Raw genomic sequence first — 26,446 nt, 5'->3', positions numbered from 1 at the left:
ATAATATTAACTATTTTCTCATATATATTGAAGTACATGTAGTCTGTAAGTTATTTTTTATATCTTTCATATTTTCTGCTTATAATAAGAGGCAATCTGATAACACAGATCAAACAAAAACAAAGAGAAGAACTAAATGTTGAGTCATGCCGGCCACATACCGTGTCCCCTGGGAAACAACCAAGGCACGGACAGGGGACACAGGCCTGGGGAAAAGCCAGAGGACATGATGAGAAAGGACCTTTCGATCTTCCTACGGTCAGACGTGTACATGAAGTGCAACCTTCCCACACACATTGACATCTGCCTCCAGGGAGGATCCGGAGAGAGAGGTTTCTGAATGACTAAGCAATTTTCTAGTAAGATTGAGCATGACCTAAATGGAGCATTTAAATCATGGAATTGGATTTAAATTATTTAAATTATTTAATTTCATTTTATTTTTTCAAAGCGTAAGCTACTTAACGTACATAAAGGGTAAAGCTACCTAAAAGTGCACAACGTGATGATTTGTTATAAACATGCATTGTGAAAAAAGTGTGTCTTTTTCATGTTAGTAGTATTTGCTCAGTCTGAATGCAAAATGCACACATTTTAGACCAGAATAATTGTCAGCTATTAAGGTACTCTGTGAAGAAAATGTGCATTTTATGGAAATGACAGAATTGCCTAACTCGGCTAGAGCTATCTTGAGTGTCTGTGCCTATATTTTATAGGAACACAGATACCCGTGGATGACCCGATGATGCGGCGGAAGAGGATGCCGTTGGGCATACCTATCCCAGGTATGGGAAATGCCTTCATAGGACATACCTATGTCCCAGGAAATGACCAACATCTGAAGAAAAACAAGTGGCCAGATTCCCACTTCCAAAGCACATTGCTAGAGCACTCTACATGCAAATTTCTGGAATTTCTCTGTACGCATAGAGAAACTGTCACGAAAATATATTGTATTATTATTTCTAAATAAGGCTTTGATACCAAGTTGCCATTTTCTTTCCTATTTCAGTGACCTAAGATGGTTCACATGTAAGCCTAGAGGTACATGTTTACCTGCTTAGTATAATGGATAAGAAGAGAGTCTAATGCAAACTGCATAGAACAATACCAGGCAAGAACCCAATATATACTTTATAAGCATTAATTACTATTATTATCACCATTTGTTACTTTACATGGCAGCCCCCTCTTCTCCTGAACAGTAAGCGTCAGTCTCCTGACCTGGAGTTAATGAGGAAGAGGCTGTCTTATCCAAAGGGGAAATACAATGATACTACAAAGCATTATCCTGCTAACCGACAGTTTTCAATATAATAGTTATATTTGTTGGCTTCTTTTTTGATTTTTGAAACACAAGACAGACATAGCCACGACCGAAGACTGATGAGCTTTACATTTGGAGGAACATTATGCCTCAATATTGCTTCTCAGTTAGGCTTCTTAAAGTGACACTGATGTATAGACCAGCCCCATTTTTCTACCCACTACGCTGATAACTATTCTCATTCAACGCTGGTTATCCATAGCCATAGAGGAGTATTTTGGTGATAGTTACCCCATAATTCCCTGTGTTCTTAAGAAAAATAGACTTGGGTTTTTGACCCACAAATAGATTTCAGAGCATAACATATGCAAGATAAATTGTTTCTTGACAGTGCGACCAGACAAATGATGCCTTCAAGGGAAATAATGTTTCAAGAAGCCACTCACCTGGAATCAAAGCCAAACTAGAGACCTAAATTAGATACCAAAGGTCAAATAAAACTGCTGGTTTCATTGAGAGGAAAAGTTGAGAGGTTTATTGAGGGATACAAGTATGCTATTTCTTTCCAAAACAAAACAAAATTGTCATCACAGAGGTTTGTTTTTGCAAGTAGCCACAGCTGTACACAATATGTAAGTATGTGTCTCAGGCTCAGAAACCACATGGAAAGTAGGCTGAGAGTCTGGCTTATATACATTAAAGTTTGGGTAATGTCAAGGTTACGCCAAGTCTTCCAGCCACAGAACACCCCGGGTGATGCCAAAGCTCCTCCGCCCATCTGGTTCTCCATAGCGGGTTGTTTGATCACCAGTCACTTTGGATCTCACCATGCAGAACGTCTGGAAAGCAGAGACTGGGGTTCAAAACTCCACTTTGGGTTCTTTTTTTCCCTCTTTCCCCTTACAGTAAGCTCTGAGTCTGCTCTGAGTCTAGGAGTGGACCACCATACTTTCTAAGCCTTTGTCTTCAAAGAATTGCACTTCTAGTAAGAACTTTCTACTACATTTACTGGGGTGGCGCTGGTTAATAAAATTATATAGGTTTCACTTGTACACAAAAATCTGAATAAAAAAATAATCATGGTATTCCTCATTGTGCTGTGGTGTGTATTACAAGGGAGACAAGATAAGACCAAAGAAAATCCAGGGGGTGACATTATGGGATCCCTGTCCTGCGGATGTGGATTTGGAACAAAGACAAATCTTCGATTATAGCTAAGCTAATCTGTCTTTGAAATGGATTTAGGCTAAATTTGTGCTGGCTGTGGTGACGAACAGAGAAAAAGATTTTGCTGTGGAATTGTGTGTGAATAAAGAGTAAAGCTGATGGTGGCTTCAAGTTGGAAATAACCTAATAACAGCTGCACATTCACAGTATAAATGTTCTCTATTTACATTTGTCATGTGCCTTTTCACAACTATGACATCTTTGCAAGCAGCAGGAAACACTGTCTGATCTGACAGATCTTTTCCATGGATGAAAGTGACCGCAGAAGAAATGGAGACACGGAACCAAGGAGAGATCTGTTCTGTTCTAACCCTAGAACAGAACCTTCTGTTAGAACCATCAGAAGAAACCAACCCACTGGCACTTTGATCTTGAACTGCAAGAAAATAAATTTCTGGTCCCTAAGCTTCCCAGTCTGTAGTGTTTTGCTATGGGGGCCCAAAGAAACTCATGTAACTGCTCAGTTATATGTTTGCTCTACAGAGATGAGAAGGGCAGGGAGGGAAAAATGAAGGTGTCCAAAGAACAATACGGAAGAACTGACAGGATTACAGCTTCCCCCTTGTGTTGACCTCCTTAAACTGCCTCAAGGAGCTCCATCTTTCTGGCCCAGAGCAGTATCACTGGATTCTCTTCCTCCATCAGTGAGGAGATTCTGGGAAGAATTGCAGCTACTTGCAGACAGAGGAAAACAGAGTGTCCTCATCAGTATCAGTTTATAGACTCATTTTGGAAGGACACTGAGCTTCAAATCATACCACAAATAAAAGCAAAGCCCTCACTCTCCCCAAGGCTAGTCACCATTCGCAAGTATAAATCAATAGTGTGGTTCAAAATGTCTTGTTTCTTTTATAAATGTCTTGATTTCTCCAGGCCAAAGAGACTTAGAGTCCAGAGTAAGATAAAACAAGCTGGGATGAGATGCATCAGCATCAGCTCCTAGGGACCTAATCAGTGCAATCATTAAACAATATGTTCTGGGAATTCACTTACCTAGGGTGATGTATGCAAACGTGTAATTTCTTACTACAGACCTAGCCTGCTAATCTATGTCCATCCTGGCTGGGTCCAGGAGGCTAAGGGAAACAGGACTCAGAGTTGTATGCCTTTTCAGGATCATCTCAACAACAAAAATTCACAGAGATCTAAAGTATATTGCTGCCAATAGCTGGATCTTTTATTGCGAAGTGCTCTCTTTCTTTTGCTTGTGGCATAGTTTTAAATCACTAGTGCAGCTTATGTTTAGGAGAAACCAGATGATTTCTCTCCATCCTGAGGTCAGCCCCCAAGAGCCTGTCAGTTAGCGTAGTGCTATTGTTGCCGTGGGTGATGCATGTGATGTTTTAAGTACTTCATTAGTCTGGGGCTTTGTTCCCTGGGGTTTCCATCTGACAAAAGGTATAATGGGTGCTTTCCAAACGTTCCCATTGTTTTAAATCATTGTTATTAAATGCAGGCAAGCGATGTAAGAAAGAGAAGCCTGGGATTTTAGATGGTACCTTTGAAATCTTTCAGTGCCAGGGTGGCAAAGAGATTTTACTTTGTTAACTCTCAGTAATTGATCATGGCTACCTAGAGCATGTTGTTGAAAACGTGCCAAAGCCAAATGTGGGCTCAGCTGGAAGTAATGCCAAGATTGACTTGATATTAATGTCTGTTGTAACTCTTTCTTCTTATAGATGAGGAAACTGAGCTACAAAAATATTAAATGATATTCTTAAGATTGCATAATTAGTTAACAAAAACATCACAGTCAGAATCAATATATCCTGATCCCCTTTCTACTACACCATTGAAAAAATCTTAGCAGCATGAATGTAGCTTAACTCTGTCCTCCAGATGTTAACACAGGTCTTTCCGGCTCCTGTGAAAATGTAATCCAGGGAGCAGTGTTAAAAGCCTCTCTTTCCTCACACCCATTTATCCCTCAAGGACATTGACTGCGTTTGCTTAGAGTTTTCTCTAGAGACTCTTTTTATGTTAGGAATTCTGAGATACAGGTTGCCTCTCAGTACTATTGACTCATCTGTAAATTGGGAAGAGTGATACCCAAAGTCTAAATTCTTCATGTTGAATTTAAGTCTCTAGAGCCCTTTTGAGTTTTTTAGAGAAAGATTTCAAATGAAAGTTTCTTTTGTTATCAATACGCCAAAGAGTGATAAAAATATTAAAGCGTACATGTAAACATAAAATAGTCTGCACTTGAATTGAGCGAGTTATAGAGGGGAAAGGTTTTGAAAAAGGGAAAAAATGTTACTGAACTTCCGTGAAGGAATAAGAGTAAGGAGTTAAATTCTAATTCCTCATAGCAATTATTTTTCCCCCTTGGGGAAGGACATTAAGAACTTTGTGCTGTAATGTCATCTATTTTTTATTGCACCATGGAACAAGTACATCTTCCCAAACTGCCACTTTTCATTGCTTTTAAATAAGAATAGATGGGGTTGAAAAGATATGAAGATTCATTAGTTCCAGCTCTAAATATTGCAGGTGAAATTATTTGCATACACTGCAGCCTACTGCAGACCCAGAAAAAGCATCACCGTCCCCTTGAAAATCACATTTCCCAAGACTGTGGCCCCTGTGGGGACAAATGCAAAGGCAACAAGGCACAGGCTTCCTGTTCATGAACCCACCTTCTCATGCGCCCTGCCAGAGACAGAGTGGCATTCGATGTCATGGGACAGAGTCCTTCCTATACATTACGAATATCCAAAAAACTGGAGTAAGGGTGTGGAATGTGATACTGATATGGCATTTTTAAAGAAGTTGTTTAGTCAGAAAGAAAGTATTGTTAAAATGCACCCTTCCATCCATATTACCCAGGACAGTATGTGCTCCAGAATAACTGAGGCAGCGTTTACTCAGGCAAAAGCTGGCACAAGGAGCTATGGATTTTCCTGAGCTCCCATCTGCCCTGCGCCGTAATTGGTGGTTGGCATTTATTATTATATTAATTGTCAGGGCACTCCAAGAGTAGATATTGGGATCTGCATTTTATGGGGCACAGAGGCACTGAGGGCTTAAGTACACTGAGGTCATCCATTGTTCCGGAAGCAAGACTTGAACTGTCCCCTGACTCCGTTCCCTTAGGCCAACCTGAAGACTGTCCTATCCTGTATGTGGTGACCATGTCAGATCTCTCAGCATAATAACTTTTTGAAGTTCTGTTTTCAAAACAACCAAACCTCTGTTCCCAGAGAGGGGCCTGACCCTGAGCTGGTCTGCCAAGGGCCAACTGCAGTGTGTGGGTTCTCGACTTCATGTAGGAAAGAGGTCACAACACGAGTCCAGGTGACCTGAGGATACATTTATTAAAGCTGGGGAACAGTGGAACAAGGAAGGGCTTAGCACAGAGGAAGCAACAGGACAGGTTAGGCTGGGCTGCCTCAGCCCACTGGGAAGTCGGAGAAAAAGGGGTTTTAGGGACAGGTTCAGGCTGGGACAGGCTGGCAGCTGCACGTTGCTGTAGAGGTTAGGAGGTGCGTGCCTGTGGGGGAAGAAGCGAGGGGAGAAGGAGGCAAAGGGAACGGTGTGGGCTGCTCCCTCAAGAAAGAGCGCTCTGCTGGTTGCTTTGTCTTGAGGAATTTATCTCTCTCGCAGGCAGGAATCTTTGGGGAGGTCTCATCAGCTCTCCAGGTGTGCCCTGTCGGGGTCATGGTCCCCTCTGATTGGTCAGTGCCAGGGCAGGGGGTCTTTAGTCACTGCAGTTGGTTTTGGCATCACCCACCTGGCTTTGCTGCTTTCCTGGGCCTGCAACTGGAACACAGCTGAGGCCCAGGTGTTCTCTCCCAGGAGGAAAGGCCAGGGAAGCAAAGGTCTCCCTGGGAGCAAGGTCCTGGTTTCCCGGTCTTGCTTTCACCCTGGTGACCTTCTGCCCCTGGCTGAGAATTGTTCGGCCACTGTGCTCAGAGCTATCTGTCCCAATTTCCCTATTCCACTTGCCAAGGAATTTTCCTAGCTTCTCATTATCCTCTGTCGCCTCTACTTCTGTATTGTCATTTAGTTTACCTCCCCTTCAAGTGCCCAGCCCCTAAATGGAAATACCTAAGTCTCTCTGCACATAGGAAGAGCTAGTCCTACATACTTTCTTGGGGTGGTGTGTTGAGCTTGCCTAAAATGTACACAGGAAATAAGACATGACTAGGGAGGGACTACCACACCTCATTTACAACATTTGTTTCAACTTTCAATTCACTAGGCTTTGTCACTGACATGACTAAGGGCAAGAACTATGTCATACAAACTGAGTCCCCCATGGCATTTAGCCCTGTGACTTACACAGAGTAGATGCTCAGTATTATGGGTAGAGTGACTGATGGATTGAATGAATGAATGAGTGAATAATAGCTCAGTGGTGGGGTGTCCTCAGCTGCTGATCTAATCCTTCCTTTTCACTCACCTTCTAGCACCTGAATCACATCCCAAACAAAAGTTCTACCCTCCTCCTTCTCCTACTGCTCACCTGATTTGCCCTCCACTGCGTCACCCTCTGTGGACTGGCCACAATGCAATGAGGACCCAAGGAGAATGATTCAGCTCAGGATCACACGTAGGTCTTTCACGACCTTTTCTCCTTCATCATTTGTTCGTTGCCAATCTGTGTGACTCAGCTCCTGGCTTAGTGAGAGTGGTGTTTATAGTGTATATAATATCATATGTATGTATAGGTATAATTTTATATAATATATTTTTATGTAAAATAAATTTTTAGGAGCTCTCCCACAGTTACTCTCTCATTTGATTGACAGCATCTTCTGGGGCCAACAGGATGCACTGCTGGAGTCTTATCTGACAGGGAGGTAAAGGTGACTTAACCAAGGTCACATAGCTAGTTAAAGCTAGTAAGTGTCAGATACACAACCCATGTTCTTTTCACTGGACCACCAATCTCTTCTTCAATTGCTGAATGACCTTGCTTCCACCCTCAGAGCAAAGACTTAACACCGACGGTTCAGTTCCAGCACTGCACTATGGTGACTGATAAACTTGGCCATAGCTTCTAACAGTAAACACTTCTTTTAACTCACTAGCCTTGAAGAACTTGAGAAAGCATAAATTTGTTATGAACAAAACAAGACCTGAAATATTTAATATTTTTTTAAAAACCCAACCTCACTGAAATCTTATCAAAAACTGTGCTAGTGAAGAAAGAGGCTATTGTCAAAATCAGCCTGAGAAAAATCAGCATGGGGGGGCGGGGCACCCAGGCTGGCCAGCAGCTCATGGCCAAGGTGCTCCGTCTGGGAAGATGAGGAGGTTTGTCCAGGAAGGAGTGGTGGGCGACAGGATGTTCCGCTGGAGAAAGACGACTGATGTAGCAGAGACACGGGCTGAGGCAGGGCTGTCAGATTATTGGCTCTGGCAGGATGCTTAATTGCTATGTGCACCTGCGGGAACATTTGGGTCCCCAAAACACGCATTTAGGTCTTGTTTTTAATTTAATTTATTTTTAATTGATTTAAAATTATTTTCTCCTGGATCCATTTTCCTGCGTGTCAGGAGGTTAAACCGAGACAAATGTGCCACTTCTCAGTTGTGTGACACAGGAAGAGTTTCTAATTTCTCTGAGGCTTGTATTTCCGCTTTTGGGAAATAGAGGGATTTAGACCTGCCTTGCAGCATCTCTGGGAGATAAAATAAAATGATCTATGTAAGGCATCTAGGACAATGCTGGTCACCAAAACGTTTCATAGTGATTTACTTTCTGGGTGGGTTTTCATGTGCTTCTGTCTCTTATATCAAACATGCATGCTTCCAACAGTTGTCTTGACACTCAAAGTCCAGATCCGTAGGAAACACTCTTGTCAACATTTCTTTAGTCTGGAGACAAAATACATTAGACAGATAGGCAGAGAGACGCGGAGAGAGAAATGTATGATGCATTCATGCACACGCAGAGAGACAGAAACGGAGAAAGAGAGAGAAATTGACTGGTGGAAAGACAGAGATAGAGGACTGAAGTGTTGTCTCTGACTTACCCACACCCCCAGGAGACATTGCCATTTAATCTCCCTGAATCCAAAGCCTTCGTAATTGCAAGTAACATTTGGCCTTAGGAGGTTTCACTGCCTGTCCTGGTTATTTGAATTTCTTTCTTATTACTGAGTAATGAGATATCTGAGGAAAATGGAGGTCATGGACAAGAAAGAAAAAATTAAAGCTACTCAGATACTAAAAATGGGCTTCAGTGAGAACCGGAGAGCAGAGACCATCTATTCTTCCTATACTAATTACATGTCTGCAACCCCCAGCTCCAGCAGGACTCCAATGAATGCCTCACCCCCTCACCTCCTCTTCTTGCCAAACACGCCTCTGACCTCAGCTTTCACTGTGCAGCTGGGAGGTTTATGTGGAGCCCAAGAGGATGAAGAGTCACTCTGAGGAAGAGAAGTAAAGGCTGTGGGGGGCAGGTTCTTGGAAGAAAGGGCATTGGAGGGCAGAGTCCATCAAGACTACATGTCCTGAAATAATGGCACGTATCTCCTACACCTCGAGCAGGAAAGAGTCTCAGGCAGCGATATCCGCCCTGACCATTACCGTGTACAAGGACACAGGCAAGAACTGGACATGATAGGTCTGAACAGAGTGGTCACAGTATGCGTTGCCGACTTGGGACTCCTGACAACGGTTTGCAGGACTTACAACCGTGGGTGGGACTGGCTCAGTTCTTCCCAGCTAGGCCCCTGGAAAAGAGGTTTCGTTCTGAACTTTCCCAGGACCAAGAACCCATTTTTAACTACAAAATATTTTATGACCCCTTCCATAGTAATAATTGTAGCTAGCATTTTAAGAGAAGTATCAAGTGCCCACTCCATTTAAGTGTTTTCTGTATACTGATTCTGTCAATGTTCATTCCGTCTTTACGAGGTAAGTAGTATCAGGCCATTTCACAGGTGAGAAAGCCAAGGCACAGGGGAGTTAGAGTAGCTTGCCCGAAGCCACCACGCCTCCGGAAAGTGGGGGCTGAGTTGTGACCCTGCGGTCAGGTAGGTTTCAGAGCCCCACAATGAACAATTCTACTATGCTTTCTCCTGATGGGAGGTGTGCTCCCACTAAAGGAGCCACATGAGGACAGAAGGATTCCGTACATCCAGTATCACTTTTATCTTAACATCATACAGCTGAAAAAATAATTTTCTGCACATTCAATCCATAAGCAGCACCTGAGAGTGCGTGGGGGAGGGGATGGCGTGTGATGGACAGACTCCTTGCCCTGGCACTGCATGGTCAGGCCCTTTTTCTTGGACTTCACGGCTCCCCAGGCTTCCTGTCTCAAGGTCTTGTCATACTCACGGTTGCACACTGGCTAGATCCGCCCTGTCCTTGTGCTCAGAGACTGTGTCTTCGTTACTGGAATTCATGCGACCATCATTTCTTGCCCATAATGGGTGCTCAGTAAATAATTTTAGGATGAACGAATGCATAGTTCTGTATCTAGCTCCTCCCTTCCCCCACTGAATATATTTGCAAGTACAGATGATTGGGAAATGACTAGCTTAGACTGTATAACTGGTGGTAACGAAGTCTTTTGCAAGAAGAGATTTCAGAGTAGGGCTGCACAAGAGCTCCCCTAGAGGGGCTAGCATGAACAGCACTTCACGGGTCGGCTCCAGGAGCCCTTTTCCTGGGCTACTGTTAAAGCAGCTATTTGGGGATGTGGGGTGAGTGGTCAGTGAAGATGGCAGCGTCTTTGGCCAGTCTCTGTCTGAGGCTGCTCTAGATCACGACTTGCATGTGGAAGCCAGGACAGAGTATGAAGCTCCTTCCTCAAGACCGGGAGGACCGCGCTGGCCACCAGAAGCATGAATCAGATGGACTTGCGGTGCAGTCATCATACTTGGGCTGCTGTCCCCACCTGGCTGTGGAGCAGAGGTCTGCTCCTTCAGGTCAAACCCTGGCCAGTCCCCAGGGAAATGTTTCCTCCCCAAACGCTACCAAAGGCATGACCCTAGGTGGGAGTCACTCATGGCTAATCAAAATGAATAAAAGAGGGCACTGGGAAATTTCAAGTCTGAAATTGGGTTTTGTCAGGCAGTAAGAGCTTGGAAGGTTGGCACTTTGAGATGCTGGTGAAACTTTTTGCCACAGGCCTTGGGTCTACTCCATGGGGATGTTTTGAGTTTACAAGTGGTTCCCTCTCACTCTAGGAAGCAGCTGAGAACTCCCGGCAGGCCCAGCCTGAAGCCAGGATGGGATTAACGAGAATTCCCAAAAGGCAGCTGGGTCTGTGTTATATTATTAGAAAATGGTCTGTGAGGCTTGGATAGCAAACCATTGATGCTGAGAGGGTCTTTTTGTCCTCAGTTGGATGGTACATGCTGAGCTCATTTCTTCCACTTTGTTTTGCAGAGCACCCATCACTAAGGGTGGGGGAGGGGACGGACAGAGAAGGGGATGCAGAGAACATTCCCAAATAGGTTACCATTCAGGTAGGCTTATACCAAAGAGGACTGTCCTTGAATCCATGTTTGTAAAGCCCACTCCGAGTCGACAACAGGCTTGTCCTTTTCTGCCATCCAACATCCACCGGCCTTTGCACCACCACCATGACCTTGGATAGCTTCTCTTTGAAATGAATCCTTGTACACTCAGCACAGCAGCACAGATCAGTCATTGCCTATTAAGTCTTTAAACTTCTCAAAAATGAGAAATATATAAAACGAGCATGGTAGCAATGTGTTGGATACACACCCAGAATCACGCTTTTGATTTCTGGTAGAAATAAATCAAAAGCAGACACCGCTCTTGACCATGCATGAGGCAGCGCCTGGAGCTGGATAACAGCAGGCTGCAGAGTCTAAAGTGCACAGAAAATCCAATTGTAAGTTGGCTGACCACAGAATGAGACTGGATTCACTTACTGTTAATTAGGGTGAATAAAAAGAGACACAGGGAGATGTGAAGCTTAGGATTATGGGTAGTGAAAGTTGCTTGATGGTTGGAAACCAATTCTTCCTGGTGTTTTGCAAAAACACATCATATAGCATCTGATCCATTATCTATTCCCTGAAGTTTGCATGTACTGAGAACCAAGAATATTTCTGATAAAACTACATTCCAGGAAATCCAATCTGAAGGGGCCTGAGGGTCCAAACTGGGAAGGATGAGCGTGTTGGACTCCCTATTAAAGAATGGATCTTCTGTTCCTAACCAGCACAGAAAGACAGTTTTTCTTCTGCCCCAAGCTGTAAAATGCACACCACTGAACAATTCTCTGGATACTATCAGTTGAGGCTGGTGTGATGCCAAGATAACACACTACATTATTGATCATTTTATTTGCGCCTCCTGCTGCTAACTTCTCTTTCTTAGGGTGAACTCACTACTCCTTTATTCTATTTAGAAAAGAAATGAACTGCTAGGTCTGTGCAAGCTAAGAGCAAGTGTAGGGAGGTGTCAGGCCAGAAGAAATTAGTTAGATATCATGCTGGTTAATAATATAAAGGAAACCTTTGTGGGAATTTTTACTCTATGATAATGGAACATCTCTCTGCCCCACTTTCTGACCAGGAGTAAGACGGGAGACTTATTTTAATTTTAACTCCATTTAGGACATTGGAGTCTTCCAAAGAGGAGGCAGGTTTTGCTGAATATTTTAAACAATTGATTCCAGGTGGACTTTCTTTGTATCATTTTTGGAACTGTTTTCTCTAAATGAATCCTAAAGACAGAATGTACATATTCACCAAAGACTGAAGGATGCTGAAATATTAAGCAATGAGAATGGCAAATCTAGCTGTATTTGCACTTTGGGCTTCAATTCTCATTTTTTTCTTAATGCTTAGTGATGTGTCTGATACACTAACCCTGTCAGGGTAAGCCTCACCAGATGAATTTGCGGAATTTACTCATATGCATACTTTTAGGCTATTTTGCAATAATAAAGAAAAACTTTTATTTCAAGGTAGTTTTAAGAGCAATTGTAGTGAGAATTGGGGGTGCTGTATGTGTGATAAAGGGAAAGGAGAGTCAGAAAGAGATTCTAGTGAAGAGGCCAGTATTAAAACCAGGATTTGATTCCCACCCATGTTCTATTTGTAAATGGTTATCATCCAATAATCACCATGCAAAGGCAAGACTCAAGGGTATTGGTGCAGCCCCAGCACTGTTCAAACAGAATCAAAGCCAGCTGTAACTTTTAGATGGGCCGTAACTATGCTTTGGGTGAACATCAGCCATGAACTGATATTCCAGAGACTCTGTACCCTTGCTGCACCTCCAGCCAGGGTGGAAGTGCATGTGTTGTCTTGCTTTGTGCCATCAGACACAGATATCTTGGCCATAACAGAATAAACCACAGATTGACTCCTCAGCTAAAAGCCACATGATATATGTAGTAGCCCAGTGGCTTACAAGGTGGCCAAGTACCAGATAAGTGTGCTGTCTTTTGGATCAAGGGCAGCCAACTGAAAGAGAACTCTCTGGAGTAGCTGAATGAGTGGCACAAAACGCAGAAGTAGGAAATAGAGGCGGGACAGCCGTAGAGAGAACCCAAGAGTAGAGAAAGCAACAGCTAGGAAGAAAGCTGAATGTTGAGAAGGGCAAACTCGCTAGAGAAGGTCCCAATAGATGCTGCTGACAGACAGGACAACAGGGCACTCAAGCTCTTAAGGATCTGGATTGATGCTTCATTCCTGGGACACCTGCTGTGGGAAAGTGGGGGTGTTTCCTGTCCCTCCTCAGTTCACCAGGTTTTCTTTGCTAGCTCTCCATCACTTGAAGTATCTCAAGCATGTCTCTTCTCCTTGTGAACCAAAGTAATTGTAATAATAAGTATTACAATAATCAAATGCTTACTATATGCTAAGTGTTTTAAGTAAATTTCATGTTTTAATAATTTCAAAACCACTGTGAAATAAATATTATAATTATAACATCAATTTTACAGATGAGAAAACAGAGACAAAAGAGGGTTGAGAACAATGGAAGCCTTCCCATTGGATGCAATAAGTAATCGGTCAGTTAATTGAAAATGCAAATTGAAACAAGGAATTGTTAAAAATTTATTCATGCATACCTTAAACACTTTACTTTCTTTAAAACATATTGATGTAGATCAATTTGACAAGGCTTTTCCCTCCAGTAGAAATTGCTAAATGGAATTCAGCACTGTTTTTCTGGCAGAAACCACACACAAAACATATGTTCGACATTTCCTAGTTTCAGTTTCTTTGATGCAAAATAAACCTGGAGAAATGTGTGAAGCAATCCAATGCAGAATCCTTCTAAACTTCTCTTTTATTTTTTATAATCTTTTATAGTTATCCTTCCAAATCCAACTGGTATAGCTCATTCTTACCCAGTCCTTCCAAAATATTCAGCCTGATTTTCATAGGGGAAAAAAAGCACTTTTCTTTTTGCACTGATTTCATCATTAATTATATTTAATTAAATTATGCGAGGGCAACTGGTATGAAGAGATTTGAGAAATAACTTGAGAAGTAACTCAGACAAATCACCTGGTAAAAGCAAAAGTGTTAAGGCTATTAGAGAGGATTCTATAGTCCATGATGGTTGAAACTACACATACCATCTCACATGCTCTTTTAGAATCTATGCTAAATGATTCTCCCCCAAAGCTGAAGGGGACTTGGTGACCACATGAAAGAGAATGGTGAAATTGATGCTACCTGAATTTCAAGCTGATTCCAAATTAATTCCCTTAGCCTGTAGCCCATAGCCCATAGCCCACAGCCCTGACTGAGCTCCCAGCTGATACCACCACCAACTTGCCAACTATGTGAATGAACTATCTTGAAAGCAGATCTTCCAGTCCCAGTCAAACCACTCTACAGTGGAGATGAGCTGTCCCTGCTGAGCACTTCCTAAGTACATATTAGTAAGCAAAACAGAAGACAGTTTGGGTGGTTTGTTCTGTAGCTGTAGATAACTGGGCTAAGTGCTTTGGGTGCAACTGATGTGTTTCACAGAGGGAATGGAGAACATACATCAACCAGCTGCTATGTTAAGTAAACTTTCCCTGAAATTTCCTTAATATTACAGAATTAAAAGACAAAGCCTAGCTTTGAACTCAGGAGACTGTAATTGTAGAACTACTCAATATATTACTATGCCCCCGAAAATAAATGGAGAAGAACCTTAACAATTTGGTTTGATTTCTTCAATCCATGCTTATAGATAAGTTCTTCATATTTACAGAGTCCAAGGCCAGAGTACAAATTAATGCCAGAAGTTCAACACTTAAAGTTAAAAACTGTTAACTAAAATAAGTTTTATCCTCTTAACTTTACAAATACTTCTTGGAATCTAGATGGTCCAGTCTGAGTTCTTGGACTCCCTGGTGTTGCCACTTCTCATTCTACTCCTGGGTCCTCTCCCCATTACAGGGTCTTTAGTCACATATGTGTAACAATCCATACATTCAAGTTCATTCACACTTCCTGTTGCCCTATCAGCTGTCTCTTGCCTGGCCCCATGTCCTAGGGATGGCCATACTGGACAGTGGTCAGCCCCAGCACAATGAACCAAGGGAAGAGGTCATGTGGGCTCAGGAAGTAGACTTGAGCCATTTGGGAAATGCCTAAAGCAAGGTCTGAAGAAGAGGTGGTTCTGGAAGGACTCTGGGCGGGCATCTACCTTTGGTCCACAGTCTCCTTGTGCCATAGGAGTTGTGCAGCTAGAGGGCAGTAAAGCAGCAGCCTGTGGGACTTCTTTATAGCTCTAAGGACAACACTGCCTCCACCTCCCACTTGGTGTTTCTCTCTAAACACTCTCCCTCACCATCCTTCATAGTGTCTGGCACATTGTTGAGGATCAGTAAATACTGACTAAATAAAGTGTCCATATCCCCAAAGGTAAATTTTACATTTTCAGTCTTGGGTGCTGCTGGGGTCTAAGATGATCAGCCCTGAGTGAGGTCACAAGGCTGAGATATGAGCCAGGTTTGCAAACACCTCTGAGCACAGCTAGAAAATGGATTGTAAAGAGACTCTAAAGAGTGAGCACGGTGGAGGACAATTCGATTTGGCTCAATGAATGGTGACACAAAGCAAACACCAGACATTTGAGAATGAAACCTTGAGCTGATTATCCCAACTTTTCACCCTGAAAATACATTTTCCACTGACACTGACAAACTGCTGTCATCTCTCCCCCACACTCATGCCCTGCTGAGACTGCCCCTCTCCCTACCCAAGATACATATTCTTCTGGTAATGACAACCCAATCAGTGGAAGTGACTGGAGCTAAGGGTTACTTTGCTGCTCTGTAGCTTATAACGACTGTGCATTTAGGGAATTTATTTTAAAAGAACGACTCATCCTGATTATACCTCCCGAGAAGTCCCTGCAGAACCTCAGAACCTTCCATGTCCAACACCAGTAATGGTAGTGGCAGCATACTATTACTCACCAACTTGTAAGTCACAGGCCTTCTACACTTGTGTGTGTCACAGGCTGAAATCCACTTGTTGTTTTACTGCTCTGTTTACTGCCATATCCAGAAAATCATGACCCATGGAGGTAGATGTGTTCATCAGAGTTAGATGTTTTAATACTGTTGTAGTCCAAACCTAAAGAACTTGAGTCAAAAAAATTTTATTTAAAAAAGTTTGCTTACATCCTCACCATTAATATTTTAAAAACATAGAAATATTAGCTCCTTAGCATTTGTTTGTTCCTTTAATTACATTTTTACTATCCTAACTTTTGTATTAATTATTCTGCTTGATTTTCCTTTAAATTCTGTCCTGTATGTATGAGGTTTGTCTGGAAAAAGTCCAGCCATTTTTATATAAGGAGAAAGTTTTGCACAACATCGATATAACCTGGCAGCTGAGGAGAGTGGACTGGAATGCACATGGGTGAACAATGAAGACTTCGCTGTACCAGTGAGTGCAGGCAGTAGGTACCATTGAGTAAGCATGTGGACTGTGTGGCCATCACATTCAAAATGACTGAGCATACACAGCAATGAATCTTCATCAAATTTTGAACATCCATCCATGAAAACTCTTCTCAGAAGGCCACAGCTGTGAGCAACTAGTGATTGGCAGCTTCATCAAGACAACGCACTTGCTCAGGCATCACATCCTGTGCAGATTTTTTGGTGAAACTTCAAATCACCCAGGTGACTCATCCCCCCTAGAGCCCAGATTTGGTGCCCTGTGACTTCTGGCTTTTCCCAAAACTAAAATCACCTTTGAAAGGGAAGAGATTTCATACCATCAATGAGATTCAGGCAAATACGATGTGGCAGCTGATGGCAAGTGGGAGAACTGTGTGAGGTCCCAAGGTACCTACCTTGAAGGGAACTGAGGCATAATCATCCTATGTACAATGTATCTTATATCTTGTATCTTCTTCAACAAGAAAAGCTTGCCTGTCATTTTGATAAAACTGAGTTCTACTAGCCTCAGAAAAAGACTGATATAAGTTATAACCAAGGGAATTTTAAGTAAAAGTGAAAAGAAAAAGAAAAATTTCTACCTGCAGTCCGGTCAATAAATCGCATTTACTTTTATTTAGAAGAGGGTCAATGCAAATTCTTCATCAACATGGCTGACTGAAGGTCTCCACTGACACAGAGATTGTTGGCGCGTGCTTCCCCTAGGGTGGAATTCACAAGTGCACTTAGGATTCTGTCCTCTGCAAGGCCGTATCACGTCTAAGGCCAGCACAAAGATTAAACCTATGATAAATGGATGTCACACTCCCTTTCTAAACCTCCTTCTGACATTTAAAATGCCCCTCAGCTCCAGGAAATCCATCTTTACCTGAATTCATGAGCGGTGCTCTGGGCATAGACAATAGCCAAGAATTATATAAATTGATGTTTTAGTGCTACTTTCACCTTTAGAGATTTTTTTAGACAGTTTCATCAATGTATGGGAGGTGAAAGTAAACTATGGGGAAGTAATTTATTAATTATTAACTATTAATTAATCCCCTCTATGTGTATGGGAAACTAAAATGTAAAAGAGTGTTTCTCCTTCCCCCATCCCCAAGGCTGTGTTTGCATCTTTATCCCATTGCAGACGGGTTTTGGTTTTATTGTATTATTATCATTATTGTTACTTTCCCTGAAGATAATTATCCTGGGTCCTGGAAGAGTTGGGAGGTGAGAAGTGCAGGGAATAGCTGTATGGCAGGCCGAAGAATGGTCCCTCAAATATGTCCAAATCCATGAAACTGGTGACTATGTTCCTTTGCGTGGCAAAGGGGAGTTAAAAGAGCTAATCTATCTAGCTTCTGCCTATGTCTCTTTGCCCGGAATGGAGTCATGTAGCCATCCTTAGCCAAACAAACTGGAAAAGTGAGTATATTCATAAGGGTTTAAATATAGTTGCAAGAGGCAAGATAATAAGGTAGTAGGGAATGGGTGTTGGGTTGGCCAAGCAACAGTATTGGCAAAGTCCAAAGCAACACACAAGTGTTGGTGGCAAGTGAAGTTGAGGAAGTCTACAGAGGAAAGTATGCAGAGTTGTAATGCCTTGGCCTAATAGATTTTTAAAACTCCTTCCTTTGAATATTTAGGGAAGAGAAAAAAAGAGAGAGATTTGGATAGATTTATCTTTATATGACACTAAAATAACTAAGTGGAAGGAGGGGTGTTGTTGAGTTGAAGATAAAGTAACGTCAATCCGGCTGCCTGGGTTTGCCGTCAGCTCTGCTCCTCACCAACCCGGTAGCCTGCCACACGTCATTTAGCCTCTGACCCCGGAGCCTCTTCGTCCGTAAAATAGAAATAAACATCCCAAACACTTTCTAGCATGGAGCAAAGACTCGTTAATATTAGCTGTGTTTATTAAATCCTGCACTCTGAAGGTCTTCGAACACGTCACTGTATTTAATTCCTATAATGAAATATTACATTTAAAGAGGTAGTCAATCAATTTATAGTCTAAAGCAGTGCCCTCTGAAAACCATTCTCACCCATAATTTCCAAGTAAAATGTATTTTAAAGTAATTCTCGGGCTAAATAACAGTAACAAATAAAGAAATGAAAGCAAGGGATACTGGGAGAGGGACATGATGCTGCTGGTAGGTCTGTCTGGCTCCATTTCATCGCCCGTCAGTTCCACTGGGCTTTCTGATTCCAGAGGAAGTCCTGCGGTCCAGGGGCGTTTTGTCACAGAGGTGGTGACTAAGAAACTGCAGCGGATTGCTCTGTGATGGTGGTCTTCTTGGCAGCCGAGCAGGTGAGCCACTCAACATTTCAATAGGACTGGTGAAAGCAGAGCTCATCTTAGTAGAAGAGCCGCGCTGGGTCCTGGAGCTGAGAACAGAGCAGTACCTTTGCTCTCCCAGCCTTCCCCGGTTGGGCTAGGTAGTTACCTAGATTCTACATGGTTCTGAGATTTAACAAAAAAAATTGATGACTTGAATATGATGAAGACAGCTCTGAAAACACGTTTGGTTCCTGCAGAAAATTACGTTCTGCAGTGCCCACACCCAACTGGGACCCAGGCTTGGGAGAGGCTCCGAATGATGTGCTTACACAAGAGTATGGACTGAACATCACGCCTGCGATAGGCAGAGCAATGTCCCCACAAAGATATCCTACTTCCCCAAACCCGTAAACGCCTTACCCATCAGAATGGGCTTGGCACATATGCTTCAGTGAAGGATCTTGAGATGGAGAGATTTTCCTGGAACCGAATGGAATCACAAGGGTCCTTGTGAGATGGAGACAGAGGTTGGAGGGAGGCACTTTGAAGATGAAAGAGACCACAAGTCAAGGAATGTGGGCGGCCTCTGGAAGGTGGAAAAAACAAGACAAGAAATTCTTCCCTAGAGCCTTTCCAGAAGGAACCAGTCCTGTTGCTTTTAGTTCCTTTTGATCCGTCGGACTTCTGACCTCCAGAGATGTGCTGTAATATGTTTGTGTTGTTTTAAGCCATTTGTGGTACATGATAATTAGCTTCAGCAGCCAACAGGAAACTAATACAAGACCTTATCGTTTGCCATTTTCATGATCGTGTGTCTTAACACCTCCCTGCTCATGAATTATTCAGTTTCTTAGAGAGGAGGCCAGGCCGAAAGGTCCTTAGTAAATAACACTGAGACATGAACTGCCACAGCTCCGGTCCTTCCTCTAGCTCGTGCCCCTCTGCTCAGCCCCTACACACCGACACACAGAGACACACACACGACTCTCTTCTGCAGGCACTGGGTCTAGGTGGTGGAGCATCTCCAGATGCACTGGCAATGCCAGGAACAGGTCTATAGAAATAGGATTCCATTAAACACTGGGACTGTTCAAAGATGCCTGAAAGCCAGCCAAAAATGAGGCTGTGGAAATCCAACCTGACTCAGTGAGATTTACTTGATGCATTGTTTCAATAAACTACAATGGCCAAATCTAAACTTCTGACGCATGCCTTATTAGTTTAAAAGATTTAGGGAAAAGTAATTAAACACTGTCTCCCAGAGCATCCAATGTCTGTTCAGCTGACAGTCTGAGAAGTTACCCCACATCGAAGAACTCTGGCCAACGCCTGCATCGAGTGATTCTTTCTAACTTGACATTGGATCACTCACCCAACTTGACTCATTCTGGTCTTTCCCACCCTTTCTCCAGGAGGAAAGACCTCTATGTAACTAAAGGACTAATTGTGTTGGACTCTGTTGATCACCAAAATGCTACAGAGGGCATTTAGACATTAATCACACAGGCATTTTAGTAGCCTGTGGAGTCCCTGGGAAGCTGATATGATGAAAGACTGGTTATTCAAAAGCTGCTAGACCAGCTCCAGCTATGCAGTGACCCACCCCGTGGTCCAGCTGCTGGGTGAGTACTCCTACGTGATGGCTCCAGAAAGCAGGGTTTTAAAATGCCCAGGCCACCACATCCACCTACGCCCATTAGCCTGCACTCCCTGTGCACCTTAGAATAAACCCTTTTTCTACTTGTAACACTAGCAAAAGATCATTTTCCCTGAAAAGCCATGTAAAACTTCTAAACCTATATAAAAACATTACAGGAAAATTAAGTGACTGCTAGCTTGTTTTAGAAAATCAATATAAAATGCCCTGGGTGAGGTTTGTGATGTGTGTTTTAAAAATCCTACCACCAAAATTTTACAGGAAATGGTGCACAGTTTTCAGTCTCCTGTCGGCTCCCAGTGTCCTCTGTTTCCTAGGGGGGAAAAGCTCTTAAAATAACTTTGAAGTCTTTGACTAATTTACCAGATAAATCCATAGCACGTAAAGTGGCATCTTCATGAATGCAGTGAGTTAATCTCTAGATTCCACCAGGGCCTGGAACTCTGAGCTTTGCTACAAATTACAGAACCTGTTACACTGCTGTACCTCACACACATGATGGGAACATTTTTTTCTGGACTGGTAAACTAGGGACTGAAGTAATTGCCTAAAGAATCTCCATAAGGCCTTTAAACAACTATGTCTTAATATATCGAACATCAAATTATTTTTATATGGTTATGTCCTTTATACAAACATATATATTGAAAATTTAAAAAAAGAACTTTGTCATGGAAGTTTGATAAAGATTGAACTTGGACAGAAGATTTTAACATATTAGTTATATGCAAACTACTGCCGTTAAAATTTGTAAGTCAAACAAATAAACTATAAAGGAAAGTACAGACACAGTATAATCTCTGTTTAAAATGACATCAATTGCAAGACGACAACTAATCTAATTCCGGATTACCAAAGACAAATGAACGCTGCTGTCCCGCGCCACAGACAAAGGAGAACGGAGCGTTAGCGCTCCATCAGAACCACAGGCTGCGCTAACACTGCTAACCGGGGAGAGAGAAACGGGAGGAAAAGAACAGCAGCTTCACACAGAAGCAGACGCAACAGAGAGGGCTTGCTTTATTTTGGCCTATCTTTAGTTCATGAGAAAGATAGAAGAAAATAATTTAAATGATATTTTAAAAACTCATAATGGAGAAACTATCTTCTCCTTCACTCGAGCTACGATGCGCTCTCCCCCTCCGACTTCCGGCGTGGCTGCCTCCTGGGGGCGGAGGAAAGCCCGTTCTGCCCAATGGTTCTGTTGTGTTATGTCCTTTACAGCAACGGCACCTGCGTGTGACTTCTACCTGCTTCGTTGTGTAGGATTTCTCTAGACTCTTGGGGATGTGAACACAATTCATTACATTACTTTACCCCGACCTGAAGAAGTGGGAGTGCTGTTCCCACAGATATGGGCTGGAGAGAAGACATCATCCTTCAGAGATGACCTTGCCAGCTCCTTCCACCTGCTGCTTGAACCATCTTCTTACGGTTCCATGTAGAATTCAGTCCTAGCCACCCAGCCAACCCCAGAGGGTAGGGTCATGTCTTCACATGTATCCTGTGCTTCCCCATGGGAAATCTTTCACCTTTATTGGAACATGCCTCTTTTACCCCCATGTTGTTTCTAGAATGTTCTTCTCTACTTGTCTGATTGGCAGTCTCTACTCATGTTTTAAGATTCAAGTCTTGACAGCTCCTTGGTGGCTTTTGCACCTGCCCCAGGGAAAACCGATTGCTCCTCTGGACTCCCACTGCCCTTGGCTCACCTGTAACCCGACACACCGTCTCCCTCCGAACCTGAGGCATTCCGCGGCCTGCTGCCAGCAGTGTCTGACCCACACTGAAGGTGCTCCACAGGTGTGTGTGCTGCACATTAGTGGTTGGGAACAGACTGCACACAGATCTGTTTTTATAAGAATTAATTTAAAATATTTCCAACGTCTTTCCTGACCGTAAATGTTTTTGAACTTTACGGGAGCCCAAATTTGAATTACACCATTCACAATTGAAAGTTAGTTGTTCATAACTCATCTTGTGTGATACTAGAATTTCATTTTTAAGCAGTGGATTCAATTCTCTAAATGCGCTCCCTCCACAACCCAATGAGTACTTGAGTTTTTATGTAATAATTTCACCGGTGGTACATTCTGTTGAGTGGAAATTGTCAGATCCATACACCCACACTGACTCGCACCACATGTGGGGTGTGTGTTGGGTGAGCTAAGAGGTGGTGGCTGACAAGACACTGAGGGGAAATAATAGGTGTCGACAAAAGGTCCATCCAAAGGGCAAGGTGCTGGGAAGGATGAGAGTCAAGGGGCGCACGTTCCCTTCAGTCTGACAAACCCACACTGCCCTTGGCACTCCCGCCATCCCCACCCCATGCGCCCCACGCAGACACTGCGGTTCTCATCCTCTGCCCCTCCGTGTTTCCCGATGAGTTGACAGGAATACGAAGTGTCCCTTGATTAGAAGGGCGGGTTTGCTAATACTGCAGCAGTGATAGTCTAATCTGTATCTAAAATCTCTTTATCCAGCTCTGTTAATGCAGAACTCTACAAACAGTACCCACGATTATTCTCTGTTAAATGTGGTGCTCTTTATTAGTGGTTAAACTGTCCAGGACAAATATTAATACCTGCGAGGTATAAGTAATGGACTGTTGCTTTGACAGATTTGCATCCCTAGAGTGTCTATTACATAGTCTGCCTTCCTGTCCCAGGTGACAAGATTCCGAGAAACGGAGACCAGCTTCACAGAGCTGACCTCCAGGTCTCGGTGCCTCAAACACCCAAGGTTGTGCTCCTGTAGGATCAGATGAAAGCAGGCCTTTGGAGTAAGAATGTTTAACACCCTCACATCCTAGATCTGCCCCTAAATGATGGCTACATTTTCCTTCTTTCATGATTTCCTGATTTATTCACGTTTCTGAAAATTACCTATCATATCCTTAACTCGTTGGTGGCAATCTTTCAACTTGGAAAATATTTCAAGTGTTGGTAGAATTTGCTGTGTAGGAATCACAATGCTGCCTGCAAACATTCACTATCCTATCATCAATTTTTCAAAGGTTATTATTAGAGATTAGAATGTAAAGCATTTTATTCCATATGCTTTAAAATCTGATCAATTACTTCAGATGACCTACATTATTCAACTCATGTTTCTGAGGAAAGCATGACCACCTGCCTCCTCATCTATTCTGTCACTGTGATTAAAATGTGCCATTTACTTCCATTAGGAGGATTAAAAGGTGGAAATCTCCAGGTAACACTAGTTAGCAGCCTGATCCCGGGGAGTCAATAGCCTCATTTTTCTTCTCCTCTTTTCATTTAAAAACATACTTATCTAGTGAAAGAGAAACACTTCTCGCTGCTGGTGAACGTATTTCCCCAGGACTTCATTAAGCCAAGTAATAAGATTGGTGTTTAACTGATTAAGTAGATATCCAAGCTTCTGCAAAAAGAAAATCTAATTAAGATGATGCTCATAGAAATCAAGACACTAATAATTAACCAGAATGAGTCTGATAGGTCCATGAGAGGTTTATGCAAATGCGAGGCACTATTATCATCACACACCTAACAATGCGATGCTTCGGGAGCCCTCAGGGTTGTGAGTGTATAGGATGCTCTGCCTCTGTGATGTGAACTGGAGTGACACTATTTTACTTTACCTTTTTATAAGCTCTCTGGAACTGTTTCAAAAGTCAGAAAACAAGCCATAATTCCTAGAATCTGCTTTCCTGGTGACAGGTTATTTCATCCCAGCAAAAAAATTAAAAAGTCATGGTCAAGTTTGCCAACCAGCACGAGGCATGAGGAGGCCCAGTGCAGAGCAGCGTGGCAGCCCCTCTGGGCTGCTCAGCTGACGGGCACTGCGGAGCCTGCCCACAGAACTCTGAACTGCTCCCCATTCACAGTGAGTCTGAGGTATTGCACATGGAGCACCAGGCCTGATAAAAGTTCATATGAAACAAGCAAGAAAAAAAATAGTTTGGGCCCTAAGGATAACTTTCCATTCTTTTAACCCAGTTGAGTTAAATTATATGTATCATGATTTCAAGCATCAACTTATAAAATGTGTGATAAATCAGAAAGCAAACCACCAGCACTCTTTTTTTTTCAGAAAAATGTATTTGCAATTCAAATGTTCATATAAAAAGCATAAATTTTAAAAAGTTTATAGATGTGGTTTTTTTTGGAAGTGTTATGGGTTTGCCATTCATTGCAATTACATTCCGAAATGTGCAGGGTGGTCCACACTGCACCGTCATAGCCTGTTGTCACACTGACGTCACTCTCATCACGACTTCTCCTGAGCTGTTATCTTCTGACAGGTCTTCGTGGGCCCTCATTCGACTGAACAGATGCAGCAGCACGTAGCCACACTGAAACCTGGGGGAGGTTAACTGCGTCGGGTGGACCAAGTTCCTGTTCCGCAGCGCCGTCAGCGGCAACCATAAAGTCCTGCTGGTGGAAGACTCCCCCCGGCTACTTTCTTCGATATCAGTGGCTTTGTCATAATTTAAGACATCCCAGTGCAAGTTAACGGCTCGCCAGCGCTTAAACACTCTGTAAACTGCAGCTCCTTCATGCACAATGAGACCTAAAATTCAGGAAAAAAATAAAGTTAAAAAGACTGGTCATAATCCAAAGTGGGGAATGTTATTTTGTATGCAATTAAGGAATTAAGGATTTGGTCAAATCTGTCACTCATCATCTTTAAAAATATGGTATTTTGACTACTCAAATATTTTGGCTAATAGCAAAAATGAACCATATTCATGGGAATAATCAATATGCAATGATTAAGAACACACTACCACGCAGAGAGCATAATTACCATGGATATCATTTACTTGCTCCATTATGGCTCAGGACAGATCTTGGGCATTTCATTGCCTTAGGAGAAACATTCGGTTCATTTATTCATTCAACATATATTTAACATGTATTTCTTGAGCCCAACAATGTGCTAAGGGGTTGGTCCCAGCTGGTAACTTACTTTGGGAAGGAGACAGGTACTAAGATTGATACCATCTCCCCAGTTCCTAAAACGATGCTTGACACAAAAGGAAGTATGATACAATTTTTTGTTATTTTTACTTTCCTCAATAATTCAACAAAAATTTATTAAGCACCTATGTGAAAGCTTCATATATAGTATCTCATTTGGTTCTTATCACAGCCTTATGAAGTAATTATGGGCATGTCCCCCATTTCACAAGCAAACACACCAAAGCCCCTGGCACATTTAGAAACCTGCTCAAGAGCAGACAACTAGTTGCGGTAGCACAGGAATTCAGAGCCAGGCAGGCCAGTTCCGGGGCCCTTGCTCTTCGCTGCCCCACGGTGAATTGGATGATTACACATTTCTGAGACAGCATCTTGGGAAAATAAACTGGGTAATACAAGAACCTCAGAGTCCACAAACTACTAGTCAGTGAAGAGATACGGTGCCCTGATACATGGCTTCGCGTCCTCTGTCCACATAAGGTCCCCCCACACCTTGCACTTTTCATACACTTCTATTTTAGCAGGGAGTCCGAAAGCTTTGGAATTTGCGAGCCCCTCACAAAGAGGAGTCCTGGGCAGGGCAGTCCTTCAGACAGAAAAGTGAGGAGGGGCTCTCCTCTTTCAGGAGGATGGGATTCCACTGATCGCTGTTGGAGAAGCCAACAAAGTCCTTTTTTTAGTAGAATGCTTTAGACGACAACCATTTTTTAACAATAAATTTGAAAATGAGTAGATCTTCCCTCTCCTGCATTTAGAACCCTGGGTATATGCCTCAAGACACTCTCATAGACATGAACAAAGACACATGTTCAAAATGATTGTTTGCATGTTTGTTTGGTTTTTAGAAAAAAAAAGTATCAGCACGACCTCAGTGTCCATCCTTAGAAGAACAGCAGCTTGTGGTGTGTGGATCCAGAGGACTTCGGCAGTGAAACAGAAGGGAATCTAGTCACGGGCACTAACATGGATAAGCCTGAAAACACTAGTGGAAACCTCAAAGCCACAATGAAAAAAAATGAAAGTTTCAGAAATAATTAAAGAAATAACATATTTTTATGAATACAGATTGTGATAAATAAAAGTATAAAACATGCATGAGAATAAGAACCATTAAACTCAAAATAGCAGGGAGAGGAAACAATGAGGCAAGATCAGAGAGAGCTTCAATGGCGCCTTCCAACTGTATCTCTAATGTCGC

The 26,446-nt window shown here is 42.7% G+C and overlaps 1 protein-coding gene across 1 annotated transcript in view; it reads right to left on the bottom strand.

Moving 5' to 3' along the window:
- Nucleotides 1–24,244: 24,244 nt before the first annotated feature.
- Nucleotides 24,245–26,446, bottom strand: part of MARCHF11 (membrane associated ring-CH-type finger 11) — a gene marked incomplete at its 5' end in the record, with an annotated part of 89,880 nt that continues 87,678 nt past the window's right edge. Inside the window, one exon of the mRNA XM_028527684.2 lies at nucleotides 24,245–24,838. Within this exon, the coding sequence (XP_028383485.2) occupies nucleotides 24,516–24,838 (323 nt within the window). The remainder of the gene's footprint in view (nucleotides 24,839–26,446) is intronic.

This window comes from Phyllostomus discolor, chromosome 3 (assembly GCF_004126475.2).
Source record: "Phyllostomus discolor isolate MPI-MPIP mPhyDis1 chromosome 3, mPhyDis1.pri.v3, whole genome shotgun sequence".
In the NCBI taxonomy this organism is placed as follows: domain Eukaryota; kingdom Metazoa; phylum Chordata; class Mammalia; order Chiroptera; family Phyllostomidae; genus Phyllostomus; species Phyllostomus discolor.
This window is presented reverse-complemented; position numbering and strand designations above follow the sequence as displayed.